Source organism: Elgaria multicarinata, chromosome 11, assembly GCF_023053635.1.
Source record: "Elgaria multicarinata webbii isolate HBS135686 ecotype San Diego chromosome 11, rElgMul1.1.pri, whole genome shotgun sequence".
Taxonomy (NCBI): domain Eukaryota; kingdom Metazoa; phylum Chordata; class Lepidosauria; order Squamata; family Anguidae; genus Elgaria; species Elgaria multicarinata.
Window position 1 is genome coordinate 6,356,671 of NC_086181.1, and position 16,799 is coordinate 6,373,469.

The following is a 16,799-nucleotide window of genomic DNA, read 5'->3' on the forward strand; positions in this document are numbered from 1 at the left end:
TGAACCATTCAGACACGCAGTTACTTATTTAATATACACACTTACTATATTCTTCAGAAAAACTGGAAGGGACTATAGATCCACGATGAAGCACAGGCTTTGGGTGCAGACGCTCTTCATGCGAGGGATGGCCCTGATAAAGAGCTGCACCTGAACATTCACAAAGTGCTTTCCCATCACCATAGGGTAAGTTCAGTCATCACCAAACAACCTAAAATTAGAAAGGAAGCTCTAATAGACCTTTCTCTCTTTTTTTCTTTTATAAATTAAGCACTGTTGGGGTGACCCATGGCAGTTGAAGCAGTTTCAGAGGGCAATGCCTAACAGTTTTACAACTGGTACAGAAAAATACTGAAGTAATTTCTCTGAAGAGTTTTGTGGGGTTTTTTTTTTAAAAGTGATCCTCTACACTACAAATAGAACAAAGAGGCTTGTGGCACCTTAAAGACTAACAAATTTATTTCAGCATAAGCTTTCATGGACACCACTTACTTCATCAGATGCATGAAATGTTCACTTCAAATTGCCAGAGTTATATACACATGAAACATAGGAAGTTGCCTTATAGTGATTCAGACCACTGGTCCATCTCCCCCAGTATTGCCAACACTGACTGGCAGCAATGGCTCTCCAGGGTTTCAGGTAGGATTCTTTTCCTCCTCCTACCTGGAGAAGCCGGGGATTGAACCTGCCTGGGACCTTCTGCATGCAAAGCATGTGTTCTATCACCTTGAGCTATGGCCCCTCCCAACTAAGGAAGAAAAGCCTACAGCACCCGATATTCCTAGGCAGTCTCCCATCCAAGTACTAACTAAGCCTGACCTTGCTTAGCTTCTGAGATCAGGCACATTCAGGGTAGTATGGCTGTAGACACTGGGGTGAGATAGGGTGGGAGAGATGGATGGGTAAAGATGTAAACTGTGTGGTCAGGGGAAACTGAAATGCAAAAAGTCGAGTCCGATAAGTTGCCATTCACAACATTGCTGGATGATAACAGATACAATGCTGCATGAAGTACTTTAAACATTTCAATGTACTTTATACATTTCAATTCCCTCTTACTACATGGTTTATATCCCACCCCAGAGTGTGTATATAAATCTGCCAATTTGAGGTTAATACTTCATGCATCTGATGAAATAGATAGTGTCCAGAAAAGCTTATGCCAAAATAAAGCTGATGACATGTAACTGCCGTAAAACTCTTTGTTGTTGTTTTTGGAAGAGACTAACATGGCCATCCCTCTGGAAATTGTTACACTACAAATGTAAAATAATATTAAATCAGTTTACCTGGGAACTGTAGTTTTATGAAAGCAAGGAAACATAAGAAAACATCCACATAATCTCCAGGGTTATTTGGAACAAGCCATAATACTTAAATTGGTTTCAAACTGGTTTACATTTGAAGTACAGATGTGCACTCTAGAATATACTCGAGGCATTCTACTCTCATTTTAGTCCCATTCTGTGCTCACCACGGACTATGTGGGAGGAGAACTCATATTTGTTATGGCTCCTGTGGCCACACATATTACATTCAAAAGGGTCACGGAAACCATGACATCCCATGTGGATGGTGAACATTACATAATCCAGAAAGAGGACACGACAGTGGTCACATCGGTAGACCCCAATGAGTTCACCTTCCTTGTTGAAGACTTTCAAGACATCACGAGGACAAATGGTTGGTGGCCTGAAGATGTCATATGACCTGGGGTGTTCCTTGAAGGCCAGAACCCCATTCCGGGCCTGCAAAGGAGGAGGGACCACTTGGTTTTGATGGTAGGCATGATTCTGGTGTTCCTCTTGGTTGCTGTCTGAGTCTGTGGAATCTTGGCCACTGTTTGGAGAAAGAGCTCTTTCAGAAGATACGGTCTTGTCTCTCAGCTGCGTGTGGCTCTTTCCCCCTTCCTGTGGGTTTCCATTGGGCACTTCAGTGTGGGTGAGCGCAAGGGGGTACAGGCTGCTGATCACAGGCACCATCTCAGACGTTGGGGCTGCTGGGGGCTGCACAAGTGGACGCAGCGCTTCTGCACCAAGGTAGCCAATGGCATTATTGATGGCTTGGTCCAGCACGCATCCTTGCAGCATGGCATTCCTCTCCTTCTCATACACAAAGCCAGGGCTGTAATTCACTTCAAAGCTGGGGCGTTTTTCACCTATGGGAGGTAAGAACACTTGAGGAGTTACACGGTGAAGTTCTAAAGCCATAGTATCTGTAGTGGATGAAACTGTACAAGCACTGAGGCCCTACGCTTGAACACTGGAAATTATACTCAGCACCCCATTCTTTCACCACCATTCCCTGCACATTCAAGATGGACTTAAGGAATAGAAACTTGCCTTTAAAAAGGGACAAAAGAACATAGAAGAGCCATGCTGGATCAGACCAAGAGTCCAACTACTCTAGCACTCTGACACCATGTCCAACCAGCTGTCAACCAAGGACCCACAAGCAGGACATGGTGCAGCAGCATCTTCCCACTCATGTTCCCCAGCAACTGGTGTTGAAACCTGAAATTCTCCAGCTGCTGAATTCTCCTCCCAATACTGATTTCTGAACTTAGGAACATGGGAAGCTGCCTTATACTGAGACACACCTTTCATCCATCTAGCCCAGTATTGCCAACACTGATTAGCAGCAGCTGCTTGCCAGGGTTTCAGGCAGGATTCTTTCCTTGCCCTACCTGAAGAAGCCTGGGATCAAAGTGGGGACCTTCTGCATACAAAGCAGGTGCTCTGTCACACTGAGCTATATCCCCTCTGCTTGTACTTGGGTGGTGCAATCAGGGAATGGCAAAATGCATTCAGTTTTGGTCACAATGGAATTCTGCTGATATGGCCAATTTGTTCATGTGGAGCAGGCAACTGAGTCTTTTATATTAAAATACTCCAAGCTAAAGTGGTAAAAACTAGAATGTCAAAACCCTGAGATACTTATCACTGACAGTGTTATGACTCAAGGACCGTGAAACTCTCCAGGTTGTTCTGCAGCTGGGGGTGAAACCAACCACTCACGTTTCTTTACTAACGTGCTTGATAGAGTGCTGACAGCTCTCTGCCAATCTCATGATCCATCTGAAACTTAAAAGGAATTTAAAAAAGAAAAAAATCCCTATGACTCATAATGCCGGTTCTAGAAAAGCTTAATCAAATAAAATTTTGGGGCTAGTTTCTCAAGGGATGCAAAACTGTTTTAGTTTTTTATTTGAACTTGTAAATATAATTAGCTAGGAAAGTGCCCATCATTATGGCGGGCAGTGTGTATGCAAAGGGAAAGCTTGTAATACCTTGCGTATTCCAGCCTCTGTTCTGGAAGGTACAACGATTTTCTGTGCATTCTGCAAAGAGACACGCTGTACACACACCCTGTCCATGAGTGCCAAGCCATTTAGTTTCAGGGATGGAGGGAAGATGTTGCCATCGCTACAACAGTGTCCTCAAGTTCACTGCTTTATCTTTGGTTCTTACAAACACTACAGGAGAGGGGTTTAACCTCAGTTACTGCCCCTAATGGTCCTAGCCATTAAATTATTAGCATATTTCAATTTATAAGTGTTTGTCTGTGTCTCTGGGTACACATGGCCTCCTACTCATTACTCATGGCTGCATACAGCCTGCTTACGGCACTGCAGATGATCCATCCCAATCTACTTGATGAGTGATAAGTACAGATATCTGATCATATTTCTGGCCCTGCAAAATTTACATTACATTTCTCCTTTTGGTTATAGGTTTGTGTGTGTGTCATGTTAAATGAGAAAATTGTTCTCATGGACCTTAAGATAATAAATATTGAGGGCTGGGAAACATTAGGGTTTTGAAACAGAAAGTATTTTATTTCCCTGACAAGTAAAAATGTGTGTTGCAATCAGATAATCAGTACTGGGGTTGGAAAAGCCAGTAAAATCCACATTCTGCCATGCTTTGCATATAACCCACCAGGTTCCAGCCCGGTTTGCTAGACTCCTTAAGGCAATGTGCTGAAAAGGGGGACAGGAATTTCCTGAACCTCATTTGTTTTCAGTGACATCATCCCATAGCGAAGTCATATTGTCTACCTTCCTATTAGTCTATTTCTAGTCTGGGTCACTTTTGCTTGTGTTTATTCATAAGTTTGTTCCATTCAGTTTTCATATTCATCTGTGGTTGTTTTTGGTTTTTTAAAATCCACATGAAAATTCATATTTAAATACTTATTTACTTTTTGAATGTATTTTCTCACACATTTCTAAATGTATTTTATCCCAAATACATTTTTTGAGTACAATTTTTGAGTTGAGAACTGCTTCACAAAATTCAGAGAAGTGCAACACCCAAAGGATGATTGCATTCATTTATATCCACGCATTTGTCTGGTTGTGTGTGTGCAGATCTGGTCAGTTCATATGGAATTCTGCAAAGAACAAATTCTCCATCCAGTCTCTATTTCTGACTGGTTGGATCTCTAGGAGAAAGAGATTTGACATGGAAAATGGCACCAAAAAGTAGTTGAGGGAAGCAGTAAACAGGCACGAAAAAGAGAAATTTCTGGGGCACAATCCAGCAAAAGCTCTCTCCTTTTAAGACCCTTTCAATGCGAGAGAGATAAGCAGGTACTTAACTGTCAGATTTTGATCACAGAGTGTTACAGGGAAGCATCTCCAAGTAAAGGGTTCTTTTTCAGTGGGAGAAATGCCTAAGTCCATCTATATGAGACAGACTGTGGGAGAAGGGATATAACATACAGCATGCTCATTGTCCCATCCACCACCCCAAAAAGACAACAACTGAGAAACAATGCACATTTCAGGGGAGAGTAGGAGCTAAAAGTTTCCACCCAGAGACAAACCCCAAGCTAGAAAGATTTGAGTCACCACATAAAACATAGGAGACTTAGGAATTATGGTTTCCACCTGCTCATCTGTACCCAATCTGATCCACTTAATTCAGCAGCAGCAGCGGCACACGCCCATGTGTATTAATCACAGGTGGCAAACCACAAGGTGACCCAGAAAACCACAAGGTGACCCAGAAAACCACAAGGTGACCCAGAAAACATTGGTGCAATTTCAGCTATGATAAAGAATGTGGCATTTTTAAAAAACACACACCTTACAATGCATATAGTTGTGACATTATTTTAGGGGTTGGGTTGGGTTGGCTTATTATATTTCACTTGTCTCGCTACTGGGCACTCGCGGAGTTTGCTCAGGTCCCTCACATGAAATCGTCTGCCTCCCGTGCACCTTCTGCCCATTCTGGCCTTCCTTGCATGACAAAAAACCCCCTCATTAAGTCCGATGGTTTTTTTTTAAACTCGGAATCGCTGCTCTCTCCTGATGTGTGCAGGAGAAGCAGCACCATTAGAACAGCAGACTCAATGGGCCTCGTGCTCGTTCTGTACTTCCTCTTTTGAAAAGAGGAAGTAACTGAGGAACGCAAACACGAAGTTAGGGAGCGTGTTCACCCCCGGTGTGATGGAGCTTTTAATCAGGAACCATGGGTCTTGAATCAAGAACCGCAGCTTCCACCTTTCTCTCCCGAGTGCTCATTTATAACATGCAGGGAGAAGCAGGGGGCAGGGTAATATTAAAAAATGGAATCCCACACCCGTACAGAAATGGATAGTACAGAATTCTACTACCACGGGTTACCACCTCATACAATGTCTCTACATGTTCAGCAGAATGAGGTGGTAGAATCATGACGTGGTAGAATAGACTGCATGTGAGAGAGGCCATTCCCCACCCTCTCCATGTGTATCCCCCTTCTTGGCGCGCGCGCACACACACACACACACGCAAACAAAACCAAAACCCCAGCACATCAGGGAGAATGGTACTTGCCAGGTACTCACCCTCTGTAGTGCTAGTTTTCTACTTGCAGAATGTTTCCCCATTGGGAAGCAGTCAAAATATGATCCCCCGTCTACAGTCTGCGGTGGTGTACAGTCCATTTTACCGCTTCTTATGAAACATGGAACTGCCCCGGCTGGCCTCCTCTTCCTCGTAATGTGTAGGTAAACATACTGCATGGCAGTGACATCCCTCTGTACTTGACTCACGTCACTGTCTGTCATGTGTGGCAGCAGGACAATGCACAGACTATATAATGTCATATTGGTCTCTTCATGTCTCTCAGTGTCCAGATAGGGGGATTCTACACGTCGTACTGAGGGCGCTTCCATGCGCCCCCAGTGCGGCCCCAAAGCGATCGTGTAGCTTGCCTGGAGAAGAGACGAGGAAGAGGCGTCCTTGCCGCCCCCGCCACCCACCTACTTCCTCGCCGGCCGGGTCGGAGAGCTTTCTTCCGTCAAGCTCTCCGACCCGGCCGGCGAGGAAGTAGGTGGGTGGCGGGGGCGGCAAGGATGCCTGTTCCTCGTCTCTTCTCCAGGCAAGCTACACGATCGCTTTGGGGCCGCACTGGGGGCGCATGGAAGCGCCCTCATTACGACGTGTGGAATCCCCCTAGCTCTGCAATAGCAGTGTTAAGGTGGTAAAATGGATTGTAACTCTTAAGAAGGCAAGTTGGGGAACCACAATTTTTAATGGTTCCTTATGTTTTAAAAAAAAAATCCCTGTAAGGAGAAAACTAGCACAGTGGGACATGTACATGGATAGGACCTTTCTCTCCATTTTAACATGGTGGTGGTGGTGGTGGTGGTGGTAGTGGTGGTATTCTGCAGTCTGAAGTTGTACTGTCTATCTCAATTCTCTACTGACTCAGAACTCTACCACTGCATTCCCACCTTACTCTGCTGCAGGTGTGGACTGGGCCCACAATTTTGTACCTGCCCATCACCCTTGTTCTGGTTAGAGATTTACTCATCTGGATCATTAGCAGTAACACCCACATCCTAGTAACCTTGAGTAAATATCCAGCAAGAGAATCAACCCTCTTCCTCCAACCAGGTTTTTCACCTCAGCATTTAATAAGAAGTCAAGTTAAGGTCAGACAAGGGGTTGGTGGGAGTGTGCCTTGGAGGGAAAAAGGGAGTGAGTCACTCCTTGGATCACATTTTACATAACACCACCACACCGAGTGGATTTTTTAAAGCAACAACAACCTAGAGACAGAAAACAGTTGTACTAAGACACCTATGCATTTCCTTCTTTCTCACACACTCCACAAAAAAAACTTTTGCCAGCCTGTGAGCTTCATCCCATGTACCCATTTCCCTCAAATTATCCCCATAGCGTAGAGCTGTCGTCATTGTTGTTGTTGTTGTTGTTAGCTAAATCACACCCCAAGCGGCGGCGCTCCTAAGATCCTTTGCATACCAGGAAAAGGGTTTAAGGCAGAGAAATGTAAAAAATCATTAAAAAAATCAATGGATGACCCAATCCGATTCAAATTTGGTATGCTTAAAGCCCTCCATAATATTTATTTATTTATTAAATTTATATACAGCCCCATAGCCAAAGCTCTCTGGGCAGTTAACAAAAGTTAAAAACAGTAGACATTAAAAAAAAAGTATAGAAAATTTAAAACCATCAAAAATATATAAAAACAACAGTATAAAACAGTATCCATTTTAAAAGCAACAGTTCTGGGATCCATTAAAAAAACACACAACAGCATATGTTGTTAAATGCTGTTAAATGCCTGGGAGAAGAGAAAGGTCTTGACCTGGTGCCAAAAAGATAACAATGTTGGCGCCAGGCGAGCCTCATCAGGAAGATCATTCCATAATTGGGGGGTCAGTTATGGAATGTGCCAATTGATGTCTTTATCTTTAAAACGTATGTAAGCATTTGTTTAATTTGTACTTTAACCATATCAAATCCTCCTCCTGTGCCCCAGTGGCCACTCGGAGAACAACAAATGATTTGCTCCTAAAGAGGTAGCAAAATACGTTGGTTCTTTTGGCTAAGAAGCACAATTAAAGCAAAATGCTTGGGAGTACTTCACAGTCAAAGCAGATTATAAGCTGGAAAACTTCAGAGTCCTTTGCACACAATTCTCAGTGATTGCACAGTATAATACTGGTGTGATGAAGACCCGTAACGTACAGAAGTTACATAGCTGTAGTTTTGCAAACACTCTTGTCCCAGTTAGGCAAGTTCTATCTCAGTTTCGTTCATGCTGTTGAATTTTCCCACACAGCCTTGTATGTAGATATACAAGCACACAAAGAAAAGCATCTTGGAACTCAGTCCTGTGCATTTGATGCATTTTTGATGCTTATATTTGATGCATTTTTGTTTGTTTGTCTTTCCATTTGGAAAAATAATAAAATTTAGTTTTAAAATAAAAAATGTTAAAAATCCAAAGGGGAGTTTCCCATTTAGAGATTTGTTTGAGGGTGCTACCCTCCTTGTCTAACCTTACCTTTCCTTACCTGACTAGCATCTAACTCAGCAGAAGAAATCTGATGAGGGACGGAATATTCCGGTGGGTGGAGGGGGTTGGTTGATGTGAGGCAAATGGGGAACAGGTGTGAACTGAGCTTCCTTTGGTAGGAGTTGTATGGGGCTTAAATAAGGTCAAACATGTTTGTTTGCTTTAAAGGAACAACTTAACCATTTTTGGCCAAACTAGATGACTGATGAGCCAGGCTGTCCTGTGCTTTTAACTATTCTGATCTGCAGAAATCAGTGGGCAAAGCGTTTTCCTTCTTTACTCATGTTTGTTGCCCAAGTTTTTTCCTTCTTTTTTTAATGGCAGCTCAGTTATATAACTAGGGGGCTGACTTCAGAGCGCTGGGCTGGTGCAGCTCCACTGCCAACCCCTCGCTCTCAATGGTACGCGGCAGCGGCAACTAGGGGAAGCAGCGCGCTGCGCCCTCCCCCTCTTCCTCCCACAGCTTCTGGCAACCAATAGGAGGTTGTCTTCCATCTGGGAATGCCCACGGAGTGGCTCCATGCACAACCTAAGCCAGGTTGCAAAATGAGCCTCAAAAGCTCATATATTGACAGTTACAATAACAAAATGATGCTCTCACACACACACACACACACACACACACACACACACACACACACAGGGTTTGAAATGATCTGATGCATTTATATGGTGTCTAATGAAAAACTAGGTATCAACTTGCTTTGGGCTTGGTGAATGGGACCATCTCAGCATGTAATGGGTTGGGTGCTTCCAGCCTAAAAACACATTCTACCATTTAAATACTGCATTTTTATCCTGCCCTTCCTCCAAGCAGCTCAGGTTGGATTACATGGCTTCTCTTGTACACCACCCTAAGGGTGAAAGAGAATGACTGGTGCAAGGTTGCCAAGTGAGCTTCATAGCAGAGTGGGGATTGAAACCTGGGTTTCCTTGCCATAAATCCCATATTCTATTCACAATTCACATTGTGTTGGATCCAGGATCTGCCTTCTGAGGATGGAAGGACTCCGTTCATGGAAAGTGTCTGCCTGATTTTCAGGGAACCCCCTCCCCATATCACACTGCCGCTCACCCCATTCAGCAAAGGGGGCTGGAGGGTCTGCCATGGGGAGGAGGAGGAGGAGAGGTATGCTTCTGCCAGCCCAGTTGCACCTAACTTTGAGCGTCATCACACGGAGGAAAACCGTTTACCATTTGCTTACCATCTCTTCTCTGCCCATGTGTTTGTCCCTCATTACTTCCTCTTTTGAAAGACAAAGTAAGCAATGTACACATGGCCCATTCAGTGGGCCGTTTTGATTGCACTGCTTCTCTGGCAACTTTCATCTTTAAAAACAAGTTGGACTTACTGGGGTGTTTTTTTGTGGCATGAAGGAGCGGGAGGCACGCAGGAGGTAGACAATGCTGTGAGAGGGACTTGCGAAAATCTGAGAGTGCCCAGTGACGAGCATGCAATAAAACGCTTGTCTGATGGAGCTCTAAATCTGGATTCAATCCATTGGCTCCACTAAATATTGGAGAGGAAAGAGGACATTTATATAGCTATTATATATAAACTCCAGCTGATCTTTTCAATCATGTGTGATCATTGATGGGTGGGTAGAGGGGCTAAAATCTGAAACTTTGTGTCAACCCCCCTGAAAGCTGTCAATCTCAGGGACAAGCAAACCTTGCTACACTACCTTCGCAGTCACAACTGCATCTGGGTAGTGCAGCTACTTTCCAATATATGAAATGGTTGTGTGGACTGTAGAGGCAATATAGCCTGTGCAGCATGCATATGTATGATCCTTTTCATATATGCACAAGTGACTGAAAGCTCTTGCTTGTAAATGTCTGAAGGAGCTCTCTGTGATTGTGATGATTGTTCCCTGTCTGATTTTGCACCGTTGGAGGAAAAACTAAGGTCAACTTTATCTCTGTTCAAGGCATTAAGAAGAAAGAGAGAAAGAGGAGGGAGACTGGCAGTTAGTCATAAGACTTTGCAGCAAGATCAGATAAAAACACAGTAACAGAGATCTGCTTATAAAATTATGGCAAACGGTTGCTTAATTTGGGTGTGGGGTTGCAGGGAAGGAAGAAGAGGATGCTCAGTGCAGGCTTTGGATATTTTCACACCTGGAACAAAAAGTCTTCTTGCTCTGGATTGAAATTTATTTTAAAAAATAAAGATACACAAGTATGAGCATTAAGGACAGGAAAACTGGACCTGTTCTGGGGTCTTGTGATCAAACCTACTGCTTTATATGGGGAGTTTGGCCACTGACCTGCTGAGGCTTCAATAGACTTCAAATTTTGATTAGCTTGCCTACTGGCCAGGGTGAAAGAATACATCTCACCTGTTCCTGTGCTTTTAGCAGCAATTCTAATCTGCAGAAATCAGTGAGTAAAGCATTTTAAAGCATGTAGATACACAACATCACTTGCTAATGTCACTCAGTGGTTAATGGAAGAGCTGCAGAGGCTGGTTAAACAGCTGGAAATCCTGCCTTTAATCAACTAAAGGTTTAATTGATTAATTCCCGAGTGAGCAAAAAATCAGTGGAAATGGGCAGTAAGGGAATGGTCATTTACTATTTTCTTTTTTTATTATTCCTTATTAAAGAAGCCCACTAGAGCCTAAATAGCCCAAAAAAATTAAAGACAATTTTGCACTCAAACAATGAGTTGTGGTCTAGGTTGATTAAATTGTTCCATCTATTTCTTTAAAGAATCCTAAACTGAGGTTGTAATAATGTGCAAATATACGTAAATGTTAGTAAGTAAAGGGCAAACAGAGCTCCATCACACCTACTTTTTTTTCCTGGTACGCACCCGTGATTTTGACCTCCATTTCACTGGTTCTTTTCACGATCGTTGCTGTACTTTTCACTTGTTTGTTCTCCCACTATTGTGCCTACCCCACCCCGCCTTTTCTCCTTCCCCCTCCAGTTCATTGGTTCTTGTCGGGTAATGGACGTGGGTGCTTCCACTTGAGATTGAGCATCAGAATGATCACAATGGTTAAAGTTTGGGGAATCACAGGCAGAACTTCCTTACGTCTCAGAAGTCCCCAAAGTGTTTGGGAAACGCTTGGGTGGTGGTGGGGGAGCAAGAAGGACTTTAAGCCAGGCGCGGAGTCCTCCTGACAGCACAGGGGTGACTTTCTCCACCACATCTTTGCTTAACGTCAAGCCAGCTTCCCAACTTTCACACACTCTTTTCCCCATGCCTTGTTGGAAAAGTATCTCCATGGCTGCCCCCGCCCCTTCTTCGGCATTTAAAGATCTCAGCGCATCCCCTGTTTTCACACTCTGCACCCCAGTTATTTTATCCCTCCTCTCGCAATCCCAGTTAATAACACTTAACAACATAGGATCACTGCATCCATTCTTCTCAGCCAACGTCTCAATGAAACAATCAACAAATTTGTAGGTAACGGCGGAAAATCCCAGACCCATCAACCAATGTGATAGACGTAACCAAAATGCTTATAGCTCCCTCATTTTTAAAGCTAAGGAGATGAAACTTGGTAGCATGTTAGCTCTTACATTGGGCTTTATGCATGCCAAGCTTGAATGAAATTCCTTCATCCATTGACTTTTTACGATTTTTAAAATTCCCCCCCTCAAACCATTCACCCACATCCACCCACCCACACATACACACACCTCTGTTCTGCCTTAATCTACCCCTGCACATTTATTTATTTAAAACATTTGTATCCCGCCCTATATCTTTAAGATCTCAGGGTGGCATACAGATAAAAGCATACAGTATACACAATAAATATGCACGGTTAAAGGGAGTTTTTATCCTCCAAAATGTGCAGGGGTGGATTAATACAGAATCAAATAGATGTGTGTGTGTGTGTGCTTATGAGGGTGAATGGCTTGATTGTTTTTTTAAAAAAAGATGGGGAAAAATCAAACCCGCTCTAGGAAAACACACACACCAAAAAAAAATGGAGGGAAGAGGCAGGGTGACTGCAGGACAGGCACGACGTCATGTCCAAAACAGCAAACCAGGCAGGACAAGAGTGCAATAAAATGCTGGTGTGATGGAGTGCAAACACCCTGTTTGGGTGTCATAGTGGTGTCCATTTGCAATTAATTAGCTAACACACAAATTGCAGGGATGCATGCCTTGCGTGAGCAATGTAGAAGCTGCTTCAAGTTTCCTGGGACAACCTAAAAATGCAGCATTCGTAGGTTCTTTCCATGGCATCTGAACAGGGGCATTTGGGGTTGTTCATGGATTATCCCCGCCCCCCTCAAGTCAACCAATGGCTTGTTCTTTGATGGTGCTATATAAATTAATAATAATAATAATAATAATAATAATAATAATAATAATAATTGTTCTTGGATTAATTTGGGGTTGTTTAACCCACAAACAAATTCATGTGCCTCTCTTTGGAAGTCATGGAAAGAACCTGTGAATGCTGCACTCATCCTTTGTTCCAGGAAACTGGAAGTGGCTCGTATGCAACACACATCACCACAATTCATGAGTTAATTAATTAACCCACAAATCGCTGCTGGATGCTGCTGTTACTTCAAAACAGGGCCAATGAATCAACTATTTTCAGAGCTGGCTATTTTTTTCCATTTCCTTTTGAAGTTGTTTTCTTTTGCTTACAATGCAAAATCTATCCAAGTTGCATAAGGTCATTCTGCAAATTGAAACCTCATTATAATAATCCTGTTAGAATTATAAAATATCAGCAATATTACACACATGCACACACACAGCATACCAGAAATTTAAAAAAACCTAACAATGCTAATACTACTACTAAAATACTAATATGTTATTATAAACAATAGGAATAATTAATACTAATAATTCATAAGATAACTGAGCAAAGAAATTACTGTAAAATGATCATAGCTCAAGCTATTGATTTTTTAAATTGCTCTTATGTTCTCAATGAAGATTTCATATTCAGAATACTTTAAAACAGTAAAGCTAAACATAAAATAGTTTCTATGAAGCTGTGTTGTGGGTGCCTCTTACTTTTTAATAATGTAGCTGTGAGTGATTATTATTTTAACAGTACTTGATCCTGATATCCAACAGTGATAGGGAATGAAAAATAAAAGATTAAAGCTGTTTTCTCCTGCTAGCAATTGTAAGTTATTATGCAATGACTTCCATATTTTAAAAAGGCACCTATTATTGAGATTTTGGAAATATACATACATATATATATAGAGAGAGAGAGTTGATCAATTAAACAATTAGCAGGAAGATAGCTAAAACAGATTTCCACAAAATATATCTGCTATAAATCCTGCTATCGCACCCTGCAGTGGAATAACTGATGCAGAATCTCGTCCGCTGCCTCAGAGGGATCTGAATGCATCTGTTTACATGTCCTTTGAATCATGGTTGTCTGGATTTGGTCTATATACTTGGAGAAGCACCACTTCATTGAAATCAGTAGAGAAGACCGGCACAGAAGACTCACTACAAACCTTTCTGGGCCCATACAGGGGTTTGAATGTGAATGCTGTTTCTGGTATTTGATACAGTATTAATTCCTGCATCTGACAAACACACAATTCTGAACTGACCCTTGCAGAAGAACCATTGCTATATCACCAACTCTTTCAATGGCTGTACCCCAAAGAGATTCCATTTTTAAAAACACTCTTACCAATAAATTTCTGTGGCATGGAACTTTTCCGTTTGGCAACATTGCTCGCTAAGCGGTCCAGCACAAGGGCCCTTTCAGTCCCCATCTCAGTTTTGCAGTGCCTCCCCTCTGTGCTTTCTAGATTGGGAAAAGAAAAAAGAAAAATCAAAAAGAGATTTAAAAAGGAACCAAAGAAGGGAAGAACAAGCAGTTGCCGAAAACGGTTCAGCCAGGAACTTGATGTATAGTGGTGGTGATTGTTTCCTCCTCCTCCTCCTCCTCCACCACCACCCTTCTTCTTTCTGTTCTTATACGCAGAGCTGGGGGCAAAACACCACACATCCAAACCTTGCAATTCACAGACTCACAAAGGGGAGCAAAGAACTTCACAGAATTAACATCTTGACGGAACGCTTCCTCTCGCTAATGAACAGTCTGGACCTGGTAGTTTATGAAATGCAGAGGGAGACCTTGTCCCGCCCAACTTTCCATTTGATTTTGAGTAAGACTGCAAGACACCTGCAGACAGGCCCTGCACACTTACAAGGCAACTGCAAAAGGAAAACATTCAGCCCTTTGATTATAGGAACACTGAGGTGCCAAAAAAGGAGGGGTGCAATTTGATGAAATTTTCACACCATGAAACATCATCGTCATCATCAGGTTGGATCATACTTAGAGTAAGACCCATTGAACTCAGTAGATTTTTAATTTGTCCTAACTAACTTAGATCGCATTGATTTCAATAGGTCTGTTCTCTGTATGACTAGGGACATCTTCAGATGGATGTTTTTTGGTGCAATCATCATGGTTTCATCACTGGGTTTTCTGTGAGCTTTATACAATGCCGTCGCCATGCAGTTGCCGTCTCATGCCTTCCCCCCCTTTCCGCGTATTATTTTGCTATGGGGAAAATGTGGTATTTTTGCAGTCATGCGATGACACTGCCATCGTTTCCCCATGTAATCTTTCCATCGCACTATGTCCTGCTTTGTGTGGGTGGGTGTTGAGCGTTGCCATCAGTACCGATGAGGATCAGTTGGGAGTGTTTCCTCCCACATCTTCACCCCTCTGCTCCGTATTTCAGGAATGCCTACACAGATGGGCAGTGGGGAAGGGATGGTGGTTGCAAGGGACGAGAGCATTTAATCCCCCTACTCAAACGCGAAAAGTGCTACTGTTGCTTTGAGGGCATTTTCAGACGGGAGGGAAATCGCATGGCTGGGAAGCATGGTCATAGCTGCAAAGATGCTCTTACAGGGAGAATACTGATTGGCACATGGGGCTGGGGGAGGTGGATCTCTGAACATGCAGACTCCTGAACTAGCAAAGAATCAGTGCTTAGCAATGGGATGGGGGCTGCTCTGCACGTGCTGCTTGGAAAACGTTTAGCCCTTTCTATTCAATCCTCACCATACACACACACATGGGAGAAGTGTAACCCCCTTCAACACAACCCCCTCTCCCAGTGTATACACAAGCGAGAAAAATGTTATTGCAGCTTTTACAAGGACATTACTGACTTGCATGGGCAGACTTCTGAACTTGTGAGGAAGTGTTTCATTTCACGCCAAGAGAGAGGAGGGGCTACGCCAGAGGGACAACCAGTAGCACCCCGCCAGGCTCCACCCACCCTTGCAAACGGCATATAGCGTTATGCATAAAAAGAAAAAATGGCTGTATAAAGATCCTGTTGAAATCCCAAAAAGAATCCAGAACAGGAAGAAGCGGAAAATCATGGGAGAAAACGCCCAGCTGAAAACGCTCTAGGTGTGGAGTCAACACATTATTTTTACTACAAGTGGGATGAGCAATAAAACATTGCAGTGTGGAGTGCTATGGTTCAGTGTTCCAGCCAGCCAGTACCTTTCTCAAAATACCCCATTCAATTTCCCCTCCTCAGTTTCCCATTTTGCCTCTCAATAGACATTCAGCATTCTGTGGCCATTGAACATGCTCAGTTCTTGTTGGCCTGTTTTAGGATTTGTTCTTTCTTTCTCTTCTTAATTTTTTTCTGCCCTAAAGACTTTTTGTACTTCTACAACCCTTGGGTTTCCTCTGAGCACACTGCTTTCTTCCTCTTGTTTCTCAGTGCCCCCATTTTGGCTACAATCCTATTGGCACTCATCAGCCGAATTTGCTAGTAGAGGGTGTGGTGGTGGTGGTGGTGATAATGATGTTATCACTATCATTATTGCTTAGAACAATTAAGATACATGGCATTTCTACAGAATCACATGAGGAAAAAACATCTCTTTGCCTTGAGGAGGTTATATCTAAATTCTTACAGAGCAGAAGACCGGAGGGAAGGAAGGGAGAGAGAAAGGCAAGTGTAACAAGAAAAGAATGTATGTCCCTGACAGTCCTGGCCATAGCTCCACACAAACCAAGGGATCACCTTAGGATATAAACAAAAAACAAAGAGTGTGTCTTGTGGCACCTTAGAGACTAGCAATGTGTTGTGGCATATGAGCTTTTGTGGTCAAGAATCTATTTCACCAGATGCTTTGATCCATGAAAACTCATGCCACACTGAATTTGTCAACCTTTCTTTATAACTCTATTTTTCTTAATTTCCATTCAAAGTACGATGAAATTATTGCAAATATTAATACAATATAACAATTCAAAAATTAAAGGAATCTATTACATTGTTTGAAATTAATCTGAAATTTAGATTTAATTCATCTTTATCCTTCCAGTGTTCTGACTCAGTACAACCAATTCAGGGAGACAAACTCCACATTAAGAACATAAGGACTGCCCTTCTAGGTCAGACCAAAGGCCCATTGACAGGTCGCCACTAACACTTCCTGCTGTGTTTGTTTCCCCCCTTTGGTTTATCCCAC

At 42.8% G+C, this 16,799-nt stretch overlaps 1 protein-coding gene and 1 pseudogene across 1 annotated transcript in view; both read right to left on the reverse strand.

The window, feature by feature from the left end:
- Positions 1–763: 763 nt before the first annotated feature.
- On the reverse strand, positions 764–872 carry LOC134407088 (5S ribosomal RNA; annotated as a pseudogene).
- Positions 873–1,197: 325 nt separating this feature from the next.
- IKZF3 (IKAROS family zinc finger 3) overlaps positions 1,198–16,799 on the reverse strand; it is a 51,959-nt gene continuing 36,357 nt past the window's right edge. Inside the window, exons 7-8 of the mRNA XM_063138775.1 lie at positions 13,972–14,088; positions 1,198–2,161 (exon numbers count right to left, since the gene is read on the reverse strand). Of these exons, the coding sequence (XP_062994845.1) occupies positions 1,452–2,161; positions 13,972–14,088 (827 nt within the window). The 3' untranslated portion in view covers positions 1,198–1,451. The remainder of the gene's footprint in view (positions 2,162–13,971; positions 14,089–16,799) is intronic.